This window comes from Melanerpes formicivorus, unplaced genomic scaffold (genome assembly GCF_026170545.1).
Source record: "Melanerpes formicivorus ecotype bairdi unplaced genomic scaffold, bMelFor1.0.p_v2 SCAF_57, whole genome shotgun sequence".
NCBI lineage: Eukaryota > Metazoa > Chordata > Aves > Piciformes > Picidae > Melanerpes > Melanerpes formicivorus.
In genome coordinates this window covers 3,438,352-3,460,367 of record NW_027142409.1, presented here as the reverse complement: position 1 = coordinate 3,460,367, position 22,016 = coordinate 3,438,352, and the positions used below count along the sequence as shown (strand labels likewise).

The following is a 22,016-nucleotide window of genomic DNA, read 5'->3' as shown; positions in this document are numbered from 1 at the left end:
TTTCAGCACCTAAAACTACCAATAAGGGGTTTTTAAAAAGATACTGTGTTCAGTAGAGCATGGTTTTAAGGATGTATCTTTATCTTTACTCAGAGATGTGAATTACTAAGTGCATAACAAGATGAATTGAAGAAAGGTCTGGAGGGAATTTTACAGATGTCCCAGTCATGAAAAACTTCACAAAATGCTGTGAAGCTTGCCCACAGATTTGAAGCTGTGAGAAATCTGAAATGCCTAAAATTGCTGAGGTTAATGGACTGCATGGTAGGTATTATGAATGTCATTACTGTACTGCTTTTACAGAAAAGAGTTTTCCTCTTCTAATACTGTTAATTATGAAACATATGTATTCTGAGACAGCATAATGGATGCTATTGTTCCATTTGTTAAAATACTAGATGTTTATCAGTGCTAGTGAGGGACAACATATTGCATAATTCCAGTGTAAGTAATTGTATATTGTATATAATTCAGCACTACTTTGTATACACTTTTTGCATGCCTGTAGAACATCACCATTTTCTTCTTCGCATTACAATATTCCGAAAAAAAAAATAAATTACCCCTTTCCCTGTAATCAAGGCTTTCTTCACCCTACTGAGTATTCTTTCTGAAGAATACTCTTTCTGAAGAATACTCAGTGGGTGATGTTCTTGTTGTGTTGGGGGGGGTGGGGTGTTTGCTTGTTTGTTGTTTTTTTTTTTATTCCTTCCCTTTTTTTCCCAACAAGTCTCCTTGCTAATTTAACAAATGCCATGCAACTAGTGGCATGGGCATAAGAGCTGATAGTTGACAACAGCTACGGAAAGTAGAGTTTTGTGTTCAAAACAATCCTGTTTCTTTCCTAAATTTCCACTGGAAATTTAGGAGGGTGATGTTCAGTGTTGCCCTGGATACGCAAATGTGGATGTCTTAATAAAGACCATTAAAAATTTGTATTTGTCAGTTTGGGTGTTTTGTTCTTGTTGTCATGTGCAAATCAAGCCAGCAGGCATAGACCTCTTGCCCTGGTGTGCATCACAAAGTGCTTTCTACAGAATGATAAGATTTTGTCAAATATTTGTTGCCCCTATACAGAGAGATATTACTCTAAGATTTGAATAATTCCTAGTATTTTATTGGTCTCCCCTCACCTCCACACACTTGATATCTCCTCCCACTCCCCCCATAACCCACTTGCAGCTGACTGAAACATTTGGTATTGGGAAGGATTTTTTATTTACTATACTGGCAGGAAAATTTAGAATATAATAGAGATTGACTATGTCTCACTATTTCAGGAGCTAAAGATCCCTTTTCCTGTAATGTGTGAATCCTACCAAATTCTCGAAGGTTCAAAGCTTAAGCATATATTCTAGAGGTTTTGTCATTTGAGCTGCATTTAGCCATTTCTGAAATACTGTGAATAAAACATTCCATGTCTCTACCTTACAAGCAAGGAGGCACTGGTTTGGAGACAGGTGCTTGAAGATGTGCTTGACTGTTCATCACTCAGAGGTAAATTACAGAAATTTCTCTGACGTTTTGCTCCCTTATGCCAAATCCTAACAAACTGATTTATACAGGGTTTAAATTAGTAATATTGCAACAATTTACAGCTACTGTCCAGCTGCTGTCTGTTCTGTCAGTACTTCCAGACTGGAGAAAGGATGAAATTCTCTCCCCATAGTGATGTTGCAAAAAAGGGCATGCTGACTACATATGTTAACAGATTGGTATAAAGACATACCTCACAAAAAAAAAAAAAAAAAAAAAAAAAAGGGATATAGAAAAAGGGAAGATAATTGTTCAGGAAAAATGTGGCAGGTGGTGGTGTTAAATATGCCTGAAGCATTGCAATTGAGGAAGAACTGCATTTGGTGCTCCATATGCGTATTCTCAGTGAATGTATGGGTTTGGCTTCTTTTGAATGATCTGTCTGCAAAGGAAGAAAAGCAACCAAGAAGCAAAGTTCAGGCTGGGGAAAGGGCAGCTCCAGGGAGACCTTATAGTGGCCTTCCAGTACCTGAAAGGGGCCTATAAGAAAGCTGGGAAGGGACTTTTTACAAGAGCTTGTAGTGATAGGTTGAGAGGGAGTGGATTGAATCTTGAAGAGGGCAGATTTAGACTGGATTTTAGAAAAAAAGTCTTTCTAGTAAGGGTGGTAAGATACTTGAACAGGTTGCCCTGGGGAGGTCATGAATGGCCCCTTCCTGGAGATGTTCAAGACCAAGTTGGATAAGGCCTTGAGCAACCTGGTCTAGTGGAAGGTGTCCCTGCGCTTGGTAGGGGGGGGTTGGAACTAGGTGATCTTTAAGGTCTCTTCCAACCCAAACCATTCTGAATCTGTAAAGCTTGTTTCCTGAGCTGAGAAGTATCTTTGAGACTTTTACACGTACACCTTTTGAATTGTCTTTCTAATCCACAATTCTAATTTGGCTTGGACTCAGTCTTCTGTGATGCATCTTTGAAGTTGCTTTGAATTAGAATTGTATATATATATTTAGCTAAGTACTTGCTGAAAATTTCCTTATTGCTGCTGATCTGTGTAAGCTGAATCCAGTATCTGAAAAACTTTTTCTCCTGTTGTGATGGAATTTTCTATTATTAAAATGAGCCATGTGGTATGAACAGTAGAAGCATACCTATTAATTTAGTAGCTGTTGAATTCTAGGAAGTTAAATGGTAGGAAAAAGATTAAGATCTTATTGTTATCAGCACACAGTTATAATGTTATATGCCATTAACTTACCTCAAAGATTCTGTCTTAAAAGCCAGTGACTTTTTTCTGTGCTTTCGTGGAACCTTTAATCTGAGGAGCTGTAGGACTCTGGATCATATGAAAATTATTGAGGTCCTTCCAGCAGAAAAATGTGTATTTATCTCACAAATCTCTCTCTCAGTTCTATACTGAATTCATCCAAAGTCACCCAGGAATGTGGCCTCATGATTGGCATCTGTTTTGGATCAAGAAGCTATAGGATTTGACTCCCTAGTTCTTGAAAATATATGGCTTCTCCAAGCATCCCTTGTTATAAAATAACAATAAAAAGAATATATTCACAAAAATATTTTAAGGGTTAAGTAATTAATGTTTTGAGTAGCTTAATGCAGAAGCCCTTTGTATGATTAAGTACTGCTTTAATTAATTAGTTTAGGCTTATGACAGTGTTCTTTGTCAACTCCTGCTGTGGTTCATTTAGAAGAATGCCATTTGGCTTTCCCATGGGAATATGAAGAACAGGTTATCCAGAACACAACCACAGCCCTTGTCTCAGTCACTCCAAATGAGACAAGATTCATTAGTTATTAGGGATGTTTCTTTATATGTAAAAATATTGGAACCCAAAGGAAATCTCGGTGCTGTTCATCAGGATTGTGTATATGACTGTCCATGACTTAATAGCAACCGCCTATTTTTCTAGCTTGATTCTTGGACTGATAGACCAGATACCTGTCTCAAAGTGTACTTACAGTAGTTCTTCAGATATGGCTTCGTGAAGTAAGGTTGAGGAGGATTCTACCAGGTCTTCCTAATTGATTCTTTGTATCACAGAATCAGAGAGACATTTTAGTTGGAAGGCACCTTAAAGGTCTTCAAGTTCCAGCCCCCCGTCATGGACTGGGATGCCTCATACTATGCCAGATTGCTCAGAGCCTCCTCCAGCCTTGTCTTAAACACTTCCAGGAATGAGACATCCATAACTTCTCTGGGCAATCCATTTCCTTTACTATTATAGTAAAAGATGGTGAGACACTGGGATGGGTTGCCCAGAGAAGTTTGCAGCCAGCTTTCATCCCATTTGGGCTGCTTGGGAGATGGCAAAGGTACACATCAAGAGTCAGGCCCAGTGTCTGAATTCCCATCTAACTGCAGAAATAAAAATAGTAGTACGTGGTTGTGCAAATTTGTACACCTACATGATAATGGCTTTGTTTTCTAAGCTGCTCTTCCTGATGACTATTGCAGATAAAGCACTATCTAGAAATACAGTGCTGACTGATGGGTGTGATGGCTAGTAATCATGGCAAGAGCATATATGGATCACTGATCTCATCAATTTCAAGAGTAAAGAGAACCCTTTCATAAACATATCAGTTCTTCAATAAATGGAAGATAGAACTACAGTCTCTTTTCTGGTAAATAATTCATGTTTGTGCCAAACAGATTTTGGAGGGAGCACTCTTCAATTACAGGGGCAAAAGCACATTTAGATAGGAAGAGCAGACAGGAAAGTGTAGTTTTTTGATGAGAAAATGCTGCTTGCCCTGCTGTTTCTGCACCTTAAGGAGAATAGGGAGAGAGGTTGTTTCTTGATACAGTGCAGATGTATATCTCCTTCCAAATTAAGCTTTTGCAATGTGTTGTTATTGCTTTGTGCCTCACGGCTACATTTACAAATGCCTGAAGTATTTGAGGAACTTTAGCCACAGGGATAGAATAGAATAGAACAAACCAGGTTGGAAGAGACCTTCAAGATCATCGCGTCCAACCTATCATCCAACACCACCCAAGCAACTAAACTATGCAACCAAGCACCCTGTCAAGTCTCCTCCTGAACACCTCCAGCGATGGTGACTCCACCACCTCCCCGGGCAGCCCATTCCAATGGGCAATCGCTCTCTCTGTGTAAAACTTCCTTCTGACCTCCAGCCTGAACGCCCCCTGGCACAGCCTGAGACTGTGTCCTCTTGTTCTGGTGCTGGCTGCCTGGGAGAAGAGACCAACCTCTGCCTGTCTACAACCCCCCTTCAGGTAGTTGTAGAGAGCAATAATGTCACCCCTGAGTCTCCTCTTCTCCAGGCTAAGCAACCCCAGCTCCCTCAGTCTCTCCTCATAGGCCTTGTGTTCCAAGCCCCTCACCAACTTTGTTGCCCTTCTCTGGACACGCTCCAGCAAGTCAACATCTTTCCTAAACTGAGGGGTCCACAACTGGACACAGTACTCGAGGTGTGGCCTAACCAGTGCAGTGTACAGGGGCAGAATGACCTCCCTGCTCCTGCTGGCCACAGCAGGATACTTCTCTAAAGCCTGAAAATCCTGACTGTCTAGCTCTAGGTGAGTAGTCACCTCTGAGCTCTAAATTTAGCCTATACATCTATGCAAATGCTGAAACTCAGATGTATTTTAACTTTTCTACGCTTTGTTTCTAGATGCTATGAAAAAAGAAACAAATGCTTCAAGCCTTTTTCATATCCCATATTATGTAAGCGCACTTGTACCAATGCATGGCACATGGAATGGAGTAATTGACTGTGCTGTGCAGAGCTTACTCTCTGTTGCTTAGCAATTAAATGTATGCACGTAGCAGCAGCACTGACAAAAATGCTAATAAAAGGTGACAAGTTATATCTCAAAAAAAAAATTACACAATTAAGAAAAAAATCTCTGACAAGATACAGGAGCAGCAGCAAATGGTACATACTGATAGATCTTGTCCCTCCTGAAGGCAAGATCTTCAGGTAATGGCCACTAGAGGCGCTGAGATGATGGGAATAGAAGGTATCCACATTTATAGCATGGGCTACAGACACACAGTTGTGCAAACATCATGGTAAGGCTTTTTGGTTTTGTTGTTGTTGTTCCTTTATTATGTGTACCTATTTTTTATCTGTAAAATGTCTAGAAACATGTTCTGCTTTCTTTGTTTCTTTTTTTTTTCCCCCTTGGTGTTCAGTTTTGCAGATTTTTCGCAGCATCTCTTTCAGTTGAATTTCTGACTTTCCTAACGGATTCTCATGTCACAGTGTAAGGTTTTATTTATATAACATGATGCAACCTATTGTGTTAATGTAAATAGATTTCTCTGTAAAACTGATTCTTTATGAATGCCAAACTGTTTCATTAATTTTTTTTTAATTTGAATTCAGAGCAAACATGAAGCAGAGAAAGGGACTGCATTACAGGCTGCAATTCTCAAAAAAAGCCCAGTATTTACAGACTCTTTTCATTCTGGGATTTGTGTGTTTAACCTTTCACTCCTTTTCTTTCATCTTTAGTCTTCTTCCAAAATCTCTGTCACTTGCTTTGTGATTAGGAAATGCACTGCTTCTTGAACTGGTTAATACTTATTAAAACACTTGCTTTGCTGTGGATAAGCATAGTCGTCAGACTTAATTTAGAGCTTTTTTTTAACTACCTTGACAAATTGTTGCATTAAATTCTTTTGACTGCCTTAAGAGAATCATTTGCAGTCTGGAACTAATTGCTTTTACATTGTTTATTAATATCTGTTGTGTTTAGCAAATATCTTTAGTTATGTGGAGGATATCAATACTTTTTCTTCTAGCAGTTATTTTTGGGGTTTTAGAGCTTTTCCTCATTAGATTTCATCTCACCGAAGTGCTGATTCTGTACTTGATAGTCTGCCTGCATAGCGAATTGCAAGATCTGGGCCCAATTTTGATCTATTTATATTATAGTCCATTTCATTTTAACTGAATGCAAGTACTAAGTTGGCTGTACTTGCCTCCAGCGTTATCTCTAGTTGTGCCAAATGATCAGACAGTCCATTTGGAGTTTGGCAGGCTTTGCTGCAACTCCTGCCTTTTTGGTCAAGTGCTATAGAAAAATGCTATTTATCAAACAAAAGTAGTATAACTGTTGGCTTGGTTCAACAATCCTAGTTCCCTCTCCCATGCCTTAGTAAATAGGATGGACCCTGAATCATTGCAGGTCAGATGGTATTCTCTGTAAATAAAATGAATCAAACTTCTTTTAATTCGTGTACTATACCTCTTAAATATAAAAATAAAAGCATACAGTAAAAATAATGATGACAAATTGGAACATTACTTGGCTTCTCTGCCTTCTTTGTGAGTATATTGATAGAACAGTAATTGAAATAACTGCACAGAGAGCAATGCTATGTTATGATGCAAGCAGCAAAAGGCTATTCAGAGAGATTTTTCAAGCTAGTTCACCTTATGTTCACTTCACTTGTTATGCTTTTTTTTTTAAAAAAGTGGTTTTTTTAGCATGAATTAAGCAGGCAGGAATTATCCCATTCAGAATAAACTGTGTCTCAACCCTAAGCCAGCTAGGATAAGGAAATGATAGTGCAAGATTGAAAAGGGAGCGGAAGAGCAACAGATCATTATGCTAAAATATCATGTGTGCATTTAGTTGAGGTTCTCTTAACAAGATGGTTTACAGCTTGAATCAAACATCCAGAAGAGGAACAATCTGAATCCCCCTGGGTTGCCAGAAACTCAAATTTCCCTGATTTCTCTCTTTCATCTTTCCCCTACTCTAGTAAATGTTATCATGGCAAAATAAGCTTTGAGAGAATCAGTTTGGTTTGTAAAATACTTTTCTCCTAAGGCCACATTTGGAAAGCTATTTCTTGGTGACCCTGTGCTGTGTAGAAGTCAGAGAAATATTTCATGCCCTGGAAAGATATTTTTTTTTAAACATATTCATGTATTCCTTCCTTCCCATGTGCAGTGACATGCAAGTGTGGTGTGTGCATGTCTGTATATATGTATGTATCTGTGCATGTATAATGAAATGGGAGAAAGCAGATATTTTACAGGAATGTCTGCTTAAATGTCTGCCTGAAAGTGTATGCTGTATATTCTTTTTTAAGTAACCTCCTCCTGGTAGTACCTTCACTCAGATTCTCACCATTCCCATGTAGTGTTCTGTAAATACCTTGTGAGAATGACTAGCAGGGAGGATGATCTTGCATAACAGGCAGCTGACTAATTTAGACCAGGAACATTGATCTACAATGACTGAAATAGTCTCAGTCTTGTTCTGATTTCGACATTTGAATTTTTGCGATTACACTCATGGATGCTTCCGGAAGTCTGCCATTTTCTGGTAGAGCAAGAAAGGTATAAACCATTCCAACTGTCACATAAAGAGTAGAATTTTATGTCATGTGTGTTCCTGACACGTGGAGATGGCTATGTTAAATTTTTGTAAATTAATCTCCAACCTCTATCACTTCTTTAGCTATGTACCATAATAGGCTATCTTCAACTTTCTGAGCATGCTACCTTGTCCTCTGTACTGTATTCACCTTTATGAGCACTGTTCCTTGGCCTAAGCTGTTCTCCTCTTTTATCCAGTTAGATTAATTCAGGTTTTCATAAGACCATCTCCAAAAACTCACTGAAATAATCAAAGTCTATTGTCTATCTCTCACCTTCAGTGAAGGTCTCATCTTCACTTTTAGAGTACTAAATGAAAGGCTGGGACTATGGGTTATGTTTCAGAGATAACACAAATGGGTGCCACTTCTGTGGTGACCTAACCCACTGTTTTTTGAGGCATTGATTTAATCAGGGCTGAATGCTGCAAAGAGGTAAGACTTGCTTGAGGGTTGGTCTGTTCTGGGTCTGAAGCCAAGACACAAGCTGAGCTTGCAAGGTGGGAATGTCTTTGAGCATAAGTGATTGCTAATCAGTAGAGATGCTTGGAGTTCAGCTTCATTTGCTCGATATTCAACCCTTACCCATGGGTGTTTGTACAGATTCAGTGCCACTGGGTAGTACGTGTATGTATTTGCAAACACATGTGAGAGTCCACTAGGCTCTTTCTTTGTTACCATTGAACGTGCTCTTCATCCATGGTCATATAATTCTGCCAGAAGAGAGCTTAAAAAGCTTCAGATATGCTGTTTTCCATATGCAACATAAAGAGACATGCATCTTGATTTGTTACCATAAAAATATCACTCATTATGGCAACTAATTTTATTTTGAATAATAGCTAAGTGGATCTGCATTTCTGAAGTGGGAAGAAGTTGGGGAAGAAATGACTGTGTAATTTGCTAGTTTTCTTTTAAGCAATGAATCCCTCAAAACAAACAGTGCTTCATGAAATATATGCCCACTAAAACAATGAACAAATCTAGAACTGTAACATTTATTGCCTCTGCTTAATTTATCTTTGCATTCTTATTGCAAAAATGAATATGAATAGAATAGAATAGAATAGAATAGAATAGAATAGAATAGAATAGAATAGAATAGAATAGACCAGGTTGGAAGAGACCTTCAAGATCATTGAGTCCAACCCATCATCCAACACCATCTAATCAATTAAACCATGGCACCAAGCACCCCATAAAGTCTCCTCCTAAACACTCCCAATGATGGCAACTCCACCATCTCCCAAGGCAGCCCATTCCAATGGGCAATCACTCTATGAAGAATTTCTTCCTAACATCTGTCTCGGTCCAGAGAGGGAAAGAGACTCAGTTCTTTTGAATATTCCCATGTTGTGGAATTAGAGGCACAAACGAGGCCAAAATATCAACAGCTAGACTATTTATTACATAAATAAAGTGGATGGATCAGAAGGGGAGAGAGAGAGAATAGAGAGGGAGAGAGAGAAGAGAGAGAGAAGAGGAAAGGAATTATATTACCACATCCCTCACCCCCACCCCCCTCACCAAGACAGTTTGAGTCTGTGGAGGAAAGGTGCTGCAGGAGATGTTTGGTTTGTAGAGAAAGGGTGCTGAGGCTTTGGCTGGAGAAGACATGTGGTCCTCTGGGCATCCTGGGTCTGTAGAGAAAGGGTGCTGAGGCTTTGGCTGGAGAAGAGATGTGGTCCTCTGAGCAGCCTCTTCAGCTCCATGAGTTGCAGCAGGTGGATCTTAGGACATGGAGAGAAAGTTCAGTCTGCTTCTTCCAGGCTCCACGGCCTCTTTTCTCCAGAGCAGCATTGTCCCGGGCTTTTCCTTCTCAGCGGAATGGTCCTTCTCCTGTGTTTTCCTTCATCTCCATTTTTCTCCTGCGCTTTTCTTCTTTTAATCATCCAGTCCGGGGGATACAGTCCCCCACATTTTTCTTCACCAAACCAGTAGTTGCTCAAGTCTTTTATACAGTTTTTAGTCCTTAGGTATGTGTCCAAGTATTGTCCCTCAGGAATTCAGGGGCCAGGAAATCATCCTTAGGTCTTGTCCTGAAGGCTTGATGGCTGGGTCCTTGGTCCATTGTTGTAGGCCAGCTGCAGTCCAGTGTTATCATGATGCAATCACAAGGTGATTTGCATCCAGGATTGGTAGACAGGATTCCTACATGATCTTTGCACCTTCCTTCCAGTGGTTCTGCCCAACACATATCAGCTATTGTCTGGGCAAGCAGCAAGTGATTTTATCTTTGTTGAGTCACACCAGGAGAGCCAACTTTTAGTCTCTCACAACATCCAGTCTAAACATCCTGTGGCACAGCTTGAGACTGTGTCCTCTTGTTCTGGTGCTGGCTGCCTGGGAGAAAAAACCAGCCCCCGCCTGTCTGCAGCCTCCCTTCAGGTAGTTGTAGAGAGCAATAAGGTCTCCCCCGAGCCTCCTCTTCTCCAGGCTAAGCAGCCCCAGCTCCCTCAGCATCTCCTCATAGGGCTTGTGCTCCAAACCCCTCACCAACTTTGTTGCCCTTCTCTGGACACGTTCCAGCAAGTCAACATCTTTCTTAAACTGAGGGGCCCAGAACTGGACACAGGACTCAAGGTGTGGCCTAACCTGGCAAAAAAACACAAAAAAGAGTAGCTTAAGAAACGAGTAGCCAATTGTGCAATTAAACTATATGGGAAAAGGACCATTGTTGTGGTCTTTTCCCTCACAAAATATGTCTTGCTTATAGTAATTACAGTATCACAGTATCACTTAGGTTGGAAAGGACCTCGAGGATCATCGAGTCCAACCTATCAACACAGACCCCATGACTAGACCATGGCACCAAGTGCCACGTCCAATCTCCCCTTGAACGCCTCCAGGGTTGATGACTCAACCACCTCCCTGGGCAACCCGTTCCAATGACGAATGATTCGCTCGGTGAAGAACTTCCTCCTCACCTCTAGTCTAAACCTCCCCTGGCGCAGCTTGAGACTGTGTCCCCTTGTTCTGGTGCTGGTTGCCTGGGAGAAGAGGCCAACTCCTTCCTGGCTACAACCACCTTTCAGGAAGTTGTAGAGGGCAATGAGGTCACCCCTGAGCCTCCTCTTCTCCAGGCTAAACAATCTCAGTAGTTTTCATCTTAAATTGGTTCACATTACCTGCTTAAACCTAACCTGTGGAATGCATAATTATGAAAAAGGTGAACTTGTTTGAGTCAAAATTTTATTCCTCACTAACAACCAGAAGACAGTGATGGGTAAAATTTAGAACAGTATTGTGTAATAAGTGAGTAATCTGAGAAAACGTAATGCACAGACAACAGTCTCTTCTTGCTGTGCTGTTGTTCAGATACACAGCTTGCCTGAATCTAAATATATTGATTTATAAAAAGTGCATATTTGGTGATGCATACCCTATAAGCCTGAACAACAGTGAATAAGAAGAATATTGATATTACTGGTTGCCTATCTGAATAAGCCCTTGCAGGAGTACAGTAAGCTACAGCAGAGTTAAGCTTTTAAAATTACATTGTTTTGTCCTGTGACTAGTAAAAAAGAGACTTCAGAGACATCTACTGAAAGCTTGGGTTTAAAAAAAAAATATTTAATTTTTTTTTTTTTTTTTTTTAATTTCTGAAGAAGAGAAGCTCTTCTGTAAGAACAGCTTGGCACAAAGCCCACATCCAAGGAATGGACAGGGTGAAGTTAGACTTGCATATAATTTTTAAAGTGTGGGATTTGATGCTGTCAGGCTCCTTAACAGTATTAGTCTGTTGCTGGATGTATGTGTTAATCAATTGATAGAAAAGAGTGGCTTGTTCTCTGTTCAGTATACAAAGCCTTTCTGACAGGAGGAATACAAACATCATCTTCTGACAATCTCAGAGTTTAAAACCATTCCTTTAATTTTGCATTAACTACTGATGTCTGTTAGCTACTGAATATAGATCTGTTTATATGAATGGGAAATACATTGTCTGATTCTTATGAGACACTAGTGGTCAGGAGTTCGTGAACCCTTTGCCTTTGGGAACCATTCTTTTTAGCAGAATGAGAGATTTTAATCTGTGGCATGTTATATATGCTGCAGTATCTGTCTGGCAGGCTTGATGTTGGAGAACATTCAAAGAAAGAGGTAAGCATTGGGAAAAGTTTGGGGTTATTTTCAGCTGCTCAGCATTTGCAGAAGGTGAGGTGGCTGAGACTTGATCTCCTCTGCTGGAAATGCCTGCCAAGGGTACAGCAGTTTGGAGTGCTATTTTAAGTATGTGCTGACCTATGGATAAATAAAAGACTAATTTAGAGTTGCAATTATGCCATTTTAACAGCTGAGGGAATAATTCCCCTCTAGATGGAGCTGTCCACTTGTATTACTACACAGTAGATTGCAAGCACAAAGATTTACAATTAAATCTGTCTCCTGGAAGACTGGTGGGCAGAACCCTGCAGCCAGGAGACACCCAATTTAGGTATGGCACTAACTAACAGAAACTCTTCTCTGCCTGTCTTACAGATGTGGATGTGATAGAACAGGCCACAGGGCTGATTTCCCTCTTTATAGCAAAGCCTTTCATCCCTGCTTCCATCCCTGGCTAATTTGCTCTACTCCCTCTTCTTGTTCACCACTTGCAGCTCACTTTGCTTTAAGCATGTTCCAGACCATAAAAAGTTGCCATTTCCTCAGCATCTTCATTGTCTGTTTAAATCTATCTGCCTGGTATGTTCTATATGATGATGGATTCTTTATAGCTGTGTTTTCTTGAGGCTGTGTACTCTGTTGCTATGATTGTGAATCTGCACTCTGTCAGTGCTTTAGGTAAAGTGGGAGCATATCTTCTATATGCTTGTAGCTTTACTTGGAGTGATTTCTAAAGCATAATTCTTTGCTTTACATGTCATATGATTCCTAACTTGGACTGCTTTAATCTGAACAAAGTCTGTATTTGTTTTAAATATTATCTGTGGCGGGTTTAAGAGAAAGGCTCAGCCTTCTCCCCCCCACAAAGAGGAAAAAAAGAAATCACAGCTAGCCAACCGGGGGAGCAAAAGGGAAATGCTATATTTACAAGCAATTTGTAGGGAATGCAGGATATATACACAATTTACAGTATTTACAATATATACACATAAATATATAGCAAGGTAAAAAAAAAAAAGAAACAATAATACAGGAACAAAAATTTCCCCCCCCCCCCTCTGGAAGAGGGTTCCCCCCCTGTACCCCCTTCTCTCCCCTTTTTCCCCAAAGAGGGCTAGAAAGAGAGAAAAAGAGCAATTGTTAATAAAGCAGAATATGTTAGTAGGCCTTAGTTTGCTTATCTGTCCAAGGTCAATCTGGCAGGGAGCCCAGAAGCGGAGGAGCTGGAGAGGAGAACAGAAAGGAGCGAACTGAGGAAAGTCCCATCTGCACCTAAGCTTAAAACTGCCTTTTTACCAATCCACCAATGAAATTAGTTTAGAATATCTGGTTGTTTTCGTTAACATTCCAAAACATTCAGCCATAGTGTCCCAGCACTGTCTTTTTCTTAAAGGCACAGTATCCCACTATAAATTATCTTGTTTATGGATTAGTATTCTGTGCCATGTCTTGTAATGCTGCAGCTGAAGCCCTACATGAAGCCATACTTAGGGCTGACTGCTCAATTCCTGAGAAGCTAGGGCTGTGGATTTACACAGTACTGGAAATAAATGTTCCCAAACAGAAGAAAATGAGTTTCTGTGCCAGCCCGTTTGTAATGTATTTTAAGTAGCATGATGTGAAATGCTTAATAGTTAGTATACACAGGTCACTATATTTTTGGCATTTCTCCCAGGAGACAAGACTGGACTACAAGTAGGTAAACAAAAGTAACAAACCAGCTTAAAAGTCAGGGTAGCACTCTACAAGTAAGTATCAGCCTTTTGTTGTACTCTCCTTCCACAGTTACCCAGCTTTTATAAACTCCCACCAAACTGCTATCCTGGTTTTGCTTCAACCTGGACAAACTGTATTTATTGAGACTTCATCAGAAGGAAAATCTTTTTCACATTCTCATACATACTGAAAGATTTTGAGCAGAGAATTGTTCGATAGTATTCATACCATCTTTCTATGACTTTTATTGATGACTTCTGTTGAAGTTTTATAAAGTGGCCTTGTGACATGTTTGTCCTTGAACATTGTAGATTAAAGTCAGTGGATTAAATTATTTTAAACCATAGCTGTGTCCTTTGAACTTCTGGGAAGTACTTCCCTCACTCTTTCATGTGCCTATCTGCCATAAATAGAAATTGTGCAGGAAAAAGTTATCACTGCTGGTTTGTTTTCTGGTGTGACATGTAATGCATTGGCTAAAGTCTGTTATTGAAAATGAGGGATTACATGAACAGCTTTGTTTTTCAATTGAGTTAAGAAAATCATGGTATGACAAACAGTATTCTAAGTTCTTAGAGGTTGGAAATCTGTTCTCAATATAGCATACCAACTAAAAAGTCAGTATTAGGTGAAATTTGCATGTCTTTCTTTTGAGACAGTGTTTCTGATTTTGAGAAAGCTCCATTTTGTGACTTATGGTTGTTGGAATATTTGGGGCTGGCAATGCTACGAGATTCTGTGCAGTTGGATGTCAAGAGGACTATATAGCCTGCCTCAGGGATAGTAATGGCATTGCTTCTCTACAAACTGTAGATGTAGTTCAGTGCAATTCCTGCTGAAGGTCTCAGGTATTCTACCTGAATGTTGTGTTCTCAGTCAGCACTTTGCTCTTCTTCAGAAACGGGGGAAAGATTCTTAGTGAAACCTTCTCAAAGATTTCATTAGGAGTATGAAGAGTAGTATTAAAAACCTTCAACTAAACAGATCATCAGCAGCATAAGATACAGTAAAAAGGAAGGGAAATAGCTAAACTGATAAAGAGTGCATTGATCCACCTCCATGAGGTATGCCACCTGGTAAATAAAGGCACTTAGGTATTGAGGGGAAGAGAGAAAGAATAGGTGACTTAGATATGGGAGGAGTGGTAAGGGTGGTTCAGGAAGGTTTTGAAAATAATGCAACAGCAGGGAGCAAAACAGCTAGGCATACCAGGGTGTCGAGGGTTGGAAGGGTAAGGCCAAGAAGCCTCTTCCCTCCCCCCTGTAAAGTAAAGGGAAAGAAAATTGGAGGGAAAGGAAAAAAAACCTCACAGCTGAATTAGCAAAGCAGTGGAGCTGTATATTTACAAAGCAATGTAGGATATGCAGGGGAATATATACAAAAAATTCCAACCTAAGTGATACTGTGATACTGTGATACTGTGAAATGGTTTCTCTTTCGAGTCACATCATACAGAGGGTTCACAATATGACTGTATCCAGGAATGTGCAGTCTCCAAAATCCCACTATCCCCAAGAAACATAGGGTCTCTTTCTTGTTTGTGGGATTTGCCATGGTAGAGACTCTATTTACCACATCCACTGGAATGTGTCGGCGTCCATCCTGCCATGGCACTCCCAGAAACTGAATCTCTGTGGTAGGTCCTTTCACCTTGTCTCGTTTGATGGCAAAACCTGCATTCAGAAGAATGTCAATGATTTTGTTACCTTTTGTGGTGGGTTTGGAAGGGGTCAGGCCAAGAAGCCTCCTCCCTTCCCCCTTGTAAAGTAAAAGGGAAAAAAAAATTGAAGGGAAAGGAAAAAAAAACTCGCAAGCTGAATTAGCAAAGCAGTGGAGCTATATTTACAAATCAATGTAGGGTTTGCAGGGGGAATATTTACAAATTTACAATATCTACAATATATACAAAGATATACAACAGAGCAACACAGAAATGAGAGTGGCCCCCCCCTCGGCAGAGGAGTCCCCCACCTCCGCTCTCCCCTCTCTTCCCCCCCTTTCCCCAGAATGGGATAGAAAGAGAAAGAAAAGAAAGGAAAAAAAGTTAGAAGCAGTTCGTGTTAATTGGAAAGGAGTTAATACCGGCTGTTATCTGGTCTTCAAGGCCGAGGCCTTGGCAGAAAGCCCAGCACAGGCAGAGCTGCTGCACGAAGAAAAGGCGGAAGCAAGACTGATAGATAAGGTGCTGGAGAAACCCAGTATAGTCCCAGCTCAGAAGGTGCTTCCTCCCACTCGTCCAATGAAATTAGTTTAGACTATTCCTTCCGTTTACCAACTTCCGTCCACCATATTCCCTTTCTTAAGGGGGCAACGTCAACCGGCCACAGTCCACCCCTTTTAAACAATTTCATTGGCTGTTCATACTGTCCATCCAATCCAAAACTATATTTACAGTTCGTGAGTAAAGTTCATAGTCCATTCCGGCTACGCTCAGATGTAGATGATTCAAAAGTCCAAGAAAATCAGAAAATGAGAAAAATGGAAAATAGTTCATTTCTTCGCCGACAAAGCGAAGAAAAGGGAAACAGGGAAATCTCAGGGTCTTTTAGTTGACTCAGGACTCTCAGGGATCTCAGGGTTCGTGCACCGTAGATTCCTCGTTGGTTCTTCCTTTGGACGCGATGTAGCTGTACAACAGTTCGAAATTAACCTCTTTCAGCTAAAGTTAAATTTCTTTGTGGAATACACTGAATTTCACCATTCTCTTGCATTACCCAATAAGTGTGACCCGGACCTTCAGCTGAGACCACCCCTCAGACAGGTTTAGCCTCTCCTGAGGGTGAAAATACCCAAACAGTTTTACCTAACAGATTCTTTTCCCTAACAACAGGAACTCTATCACCTTCTACTTTCCGTAGCAAATCTGAATGTGCAGGTCCAGCTCGGTTCACTGAACCTCTACTATTTACCAGCCAGGTTGCTTGTGCTAAATGTTTTTCCCAGTTTTTCAAAGATCCACCTCCCATGGCTTTGAGAGTGGTCTTCAACAAACCGTTGTAGCGTTCAATCTTCCCTGAAGCTGGTGCATAGTAGGGAATATGGAATATCCACTCAATACCGTGCTCTTTTGCCCAGCTCTTTACAAGGTTGTTCTTGAAATGAGTTCCGTTGTCTGACTCAATCCTCTCTGGAGTTCCGTGTCTCCACAGGATCTGTCTCTCCAGACCAAGAATGGTGTTGTGTGCAGTTGCATGCGGAACTGGATAAGTTTCCAACCATCCAGTGTTTGCCTCTACCATAGTAAGCACGTATTGCTTACCAGAACGAGAACGTGGTAGAGTGATGTAGTCAATCTGCCAAGCTTCACCATACTTGTACTTGGACCATCTGTCACCATACCACAAGGGCTTAAGTCGTTTTGCCTGCTTAATAGCAGCACAAATGTCACAGTCATGGATGACTTGTGTGATAGCATCCATGGAAATGTCTATGGATCTGTCACGAGCCCATTGGTATGTTGCATCTCTGCCTTGATGTCCTGACGAATCGTGAGCCCACCGAGCTAAGAATATCTCACCTCGGTGTTTCCAGTCGAGATCAAGATTAGAGTCCATGTCTACTTGAGAAACTCTTGCAGCTAGATCTGCCTGATGGTTGTGTTGCTGTTCCTCAGTAGCTTTGCTCTTAGGAATGTGAGCATCGATGTGTCTCACTTTCACTGGAATTCTCTCGATTCGGTCAGCAATGTCCTGCCATAGGTTGGCTGCCCAAATGGGTTTTCCTTTCCTCTGCCAACCACTCTTCTTCCAGTTCTTTAGCCAACCCCATAGAGCATTGGCTACCATCCATGAGTCGGTGTAGAGATAAAGCTTTGGCCATCTCTCACGTTCAGCCACGTCGAGAGCTAGCTGGACAGCTTTTACCTCTGCAAACTGACTGGATTCTCCTTCTCCATCTTTCGCCTCTGCAACTCGGCGTGTTGGACTCCACACTGCAGACTTCCACCTTCGCTTGTTTCCAACAAGACGACAGGAACCGTCTGTGAACAAAGCATATTTCTTTTCATCATCAGAAAGGTCATTGTAAGGAGGAGCTTCCTCGGCACGAGTCACTTTCTCGTCTGGAGGTTTAGCACAGTTGATACCTTCAGGCCAACTTGAGATCACCTCCACTAGACCAGGTCTTTCAAGATTTCCCATTCGAGCTCTCTGTGTTATCAGAGCCATCCACTTAGACCATGTTGAGTCTGTGGCATGATGTGGTGTGGAGCCTTTGCCTTTGAACATCCAATTCAAAACTGGTAATCTGGGAGCTAGAAGAAGTTGTGATTCAGTTCCAATCACTTCAGAAGATGCTTTCACTCCTTCATAGGCAGCTAAGATTTCTTTCTCTGTTGGAGTATAATTAGCCTCTGAACCTCTGTAACCTCGACGCCAGAAACCAAGAGGTCGTCCACGTGTCTCACCTGGAGCTTTTTGCCACAAGCACCAGGTTGGACCATTGTCACTTGCAGCCGTGTACAAAATGTTCTTAATGTCTGGACCATCTCGGACTGGTCCCAGACCCATTGCTTGAATTACCTCTTGCTTTATCTGGTCAAAGGCTGCTTGTTGTTCAGGTCCCCAGTGGAAATGGTTTCTCTTTCGAGTCACATCATACAGAGGTTTCACAATCTGACTGTATCCAGGAATGTGCAGTCTCCAGAATCCCACTATCCCCAAGAAACGTAGGGTCTCTTGCTTGTTTGTGGGATTTGCCATGGTAGAGACTCTATTTACCACATCCACTGGAATGTGTCGGCGTCCATCCTGCCACTGCACTCCCAGAAATTGAATTTCTGTGGTAGGTCCTTTCACCTTGTCTCGTTTGATGGCAAAACCTGCATTCAGAAGAATGTCAATGATTTTGTTACCTTTCTCGAAGACTTCCTCAGCAGTTTTACCCCAGACGATGATGTCATCGATGAACTGGATGTGTTCTGGAGCACCGCCTTTCTCCAGAGCATCGTGGATCACTGCATGACAGATGCTTGAGCTGTGGATCCAGCCCATTGGCAGCCTGTTGAAAGTGTACTGGATTCCTCTCCAGGTGAAAGCAAACTGAGGCCTGCATTCCTCTGCTATGGGAATAGAGAAAAATGCATTAGCAATGTCTATGGTAGCATACCATTTGGCCTCTTTGGATTCCAGCTCATACTGTAGCTCCATCATGTCTGGTACTGCTGCACTCATAGGTGGTGTCACTTCATTCAGGGCTCGGTAGTCTACCGTAAGACGCCAGTCTCCATTCTGCTTCCGCACAGGCCACACTGGACTGTTGAAAGGTGAATGAGTTTTGCTGACGACTTTCTGACTCTCCAACTGACGAATCAGATTCTGAATGGGCAACAAAGAGTCACGGTTGGTTCTGTATTGTCTGTGATGCACAGTCTGAGAAGCAACCGGCAATTTAATGTCCTGTATCTTATGTTGTCCCACAACTGCAGATTCATCAGAAAGCTCAGGTCTGGCAGACAGCTTCAATTTTTGTCCATCAATTTCTATTGAAGCTACTCCAAAAGCCCATTTATAACCTCTAGGGTCTTTGAAACGCCCTTCTCTCAGAAAATCAGTTCCCAAAATACATGGTGCATCAGGTCCGGTCACAACTGTATGCTTCCTCCATTGTTTACCAGTTAGACTTATATTAACCTCCACCTTACTTAACTCTTGAGATCCACCAGTGACTCCCAGAATAGTTATAGACTCTGATCCCTGATAATTTGATGGCATTATGGTGCACTGAGCTCCTGTGTCAACCAAGGCCCTGTACTTCCGAAATTGTGAAGTGCCAGGCCACTGGATGTACACATCCCAATAGATTCTATTATCTCTGTTATCCCTCTCCTCCCCCTGGCGGGAGGCAGGGCACCCCTAGTTATGGGGAACATGCGCACATGTGCATTGCACATAGTTTGCAGGGTTATAACTTTGCATGTTATAACTGGAGCCACTGTTGGAGCCACAAGAGTCGTTCTGGGGAACTGTGGAAGTAACAGCTACCCTTCTGGTATTGCTACCTCGGGTTCTGCCACTTTGCAATTCCCTCAGTCTCCTGAAAAGATTAGAAGTTGGTTGGCCATCCCAGCGGTTCATGTTCTCACCAAACTGATCACGCAGAGTTATCCAAATAGTTCTACGAGATTGCCTTGGTGGTCTGTTTTGGAATGACCTGTTTTGGAATGACCTCTTTGGAGGACGTGTATTCCTCACAGATGAAACTTGTACCCACCTGGAGGGAGAATTGAAATTATCCCTTTGTGCCAATTGGGATATGGAATTTCTAAATTCATCCTTTAACTCTCTTATACAATTTTGTATATCACCAGACATAGTTTTAATGGCCGAAACCAAAGAAACACGTGTTATGCTATCCTCCAATTGTCTCATTTGATCGTTGAATTGGCCAACCGTAGGAGAAGCTCCACCATAACTTCTTGACACAATTCTGCTTGCCAGAATGTTTGCATAATTAGAAGGAGCAAGTTTGATGATCTTTTTAGCAAGACCAATACCCACAGGAATGTCATCAGTATTCAGAGTTTCATGTTCACCATAGAGTAGCTCTCTAACAGCAAATTCTCTCAAGCGCTTAATTCCCTCATCTATGGTAGTCCAGGGTTTGGGATTCCATGGAAGATCATCTCGGGAAGGGTATCTCAGGGCAACCGCCATTAAAAGGCGTATCCACAGATTAACCTTACCGAGAGCTCTGCCTAGATGTCTATCTATTCCATTATCCCTTGAGAGAGTTCCTAACTGAGCTGCTGACTTGTCTCCAACTGTTAGAGATGGAGTACCTGTATCATAACACCTACTAAGCCAAGCTAGAACTGGCTCCTTATCTGCCCTGGTGAAATCTTTACGGACATTTCGCAATTCCTCGCGGGGAGAACACTCTGAAATATCATCTTCCTCCTCGTCTCCCTGAACTTTTTGCCCATATAATCCTGCTGTCATTCTCCCAAGGATCTCTTTAAGCTGAGAACCACCTTTGCCAGCTGCTTTCCTAACTTCATCTCCATCCTGCTTTGATCTCACTAGGTTAGCTAGATCTTTAAAACAAACCTTCTCTTCCTCCTCAGCAGGATCTTTTAGAGTAGAGGGCCCCTCACCAGGATCAGTCTCCAGCTCTTCTTCTCCATCTTTGGCCTTTCCACCTCTAGTCTTTAAAACAGCCACCTTAACTGGTGCTATGTTTGAATTTACAGCCACCTTAATGGAAGCTGACAGTTCCTGGGATAAATCAGCTGCTGGGGCAGTGACTTCCGGTCCCACCGAAGGACGGAGAAGAAGAATGCAATCACCATCACCAGCAGCAGATTTATAGACACCAAATAAATCACCTTTGGATCCCAGGCATCACCTAAAGCTACTCTCTCCTCAGGCGGAATCCTAAAGCCCTTTATCTCAATTGGGAGAGTGGTGGAGGTAACATTCCTGTATCTCGCTAGCCATAAGAAATCCACGCATTTTCCATACCATAATCTAACTCTATACATAACCCACAGATAAATTGTCCGCACCAAATATTTACCCAGGTAATCCAAAATCAAACCCAAACAATATCTGTAAACCAGAGCCCCAAAAATTGAAAAGAATAATCGCTTCACAAACCACAACACCTTCATGTTTGCTAATTCAGCTAGAAAACACTAAATCAATCAAGTAATAAATTAAGGTAATTATCTGCCCCACGTTGGGTGCGAAGAAAAAAAAAATGTCTAGGGTTGAAAGGGTAAGGCCAAGAAGACTCTTCCCTCCCCCCTGTAAAGTAAAGGGAAAGAAAATTGGAGGGAAAGGAAAAAAAACTCACAACTGAATTAGCAAAGCAGTGGAGCTGTATATTTACAAAGCAATGTAGGATATGCAGGGGAATATATACAAATTTACAATATTTACAATATATACAAAGATATACAATAAAGTAACACAGAAATGAGAGTTTCCCCCCCCCTTGCTGAGGGGGTTCCCCACCTCCGCTCTCCCCCTCTCTCCCCCTATTCCCCAGAGTGGGTTAGAAAAGAGAGAGAAAGAGAAAGAAAAGTTAGAAGCAGTTTGTGTTAATTGGAAAGGAGTTAATACAGGCCTTTATCAGTTTTTCAAGGCCGAAGCCTTGGCAGAAAGCCCAGGAGCTGCAAGCTGCTGCCCGAAGGAGAAGCGGAAGCAAGACTGAAGATAAAAGTGCCGGAGTGCCCAGGATACCTTCCTGCACTCCCAGTTCAGAAGGTGCTTCCTCCCACTTTACCAATGAAATTAGTTTAGATTGTTCTTTTCATTTACCAACTTCTGTCCACCATATTCCCTTTTTTAAAGGCACAGCCTCAAACGGTCACACAGGGGAAAGTGACATAGAAAG

General features: G+C 41.5%; 1 protein-coding gene across 7 annotated transcripts in view; it reads left to right on the top strand.

Moving 5' to 3' along the window:
- The window catches only part of DLGAP2 (DLG associated protein 2), an 818,859-nt gene that overhangs the window by 183,804 nt on the left and 613,039 nt on the right, over positions 1-22,016 (top strand). For 4 of the 7 annotated variants that reach the window (XM_068161339.1, XM_068161338.1, XM_068161337.1 and 1 more), the window contains exon 1: positions 5,471-5,534. The exons of 1 other annotated variant lie outside the window; for it this stretch is intronic. In XM_068161339.1, coding sequence (XP_068017440.1) covers positions 5,532-5,534 — 3 coding nt within the window. In that variant the 5' untranslated portion in view covers positions 5,471-5,531. Of the gene's footprint in view, positions 1-5,470; positions 5,535-22,016 lie in introns of those variants that run through there. 2 more of the 7 variants (XM_068161344.1, XM_068161345.1) reach the window with 2 other exon arrangements.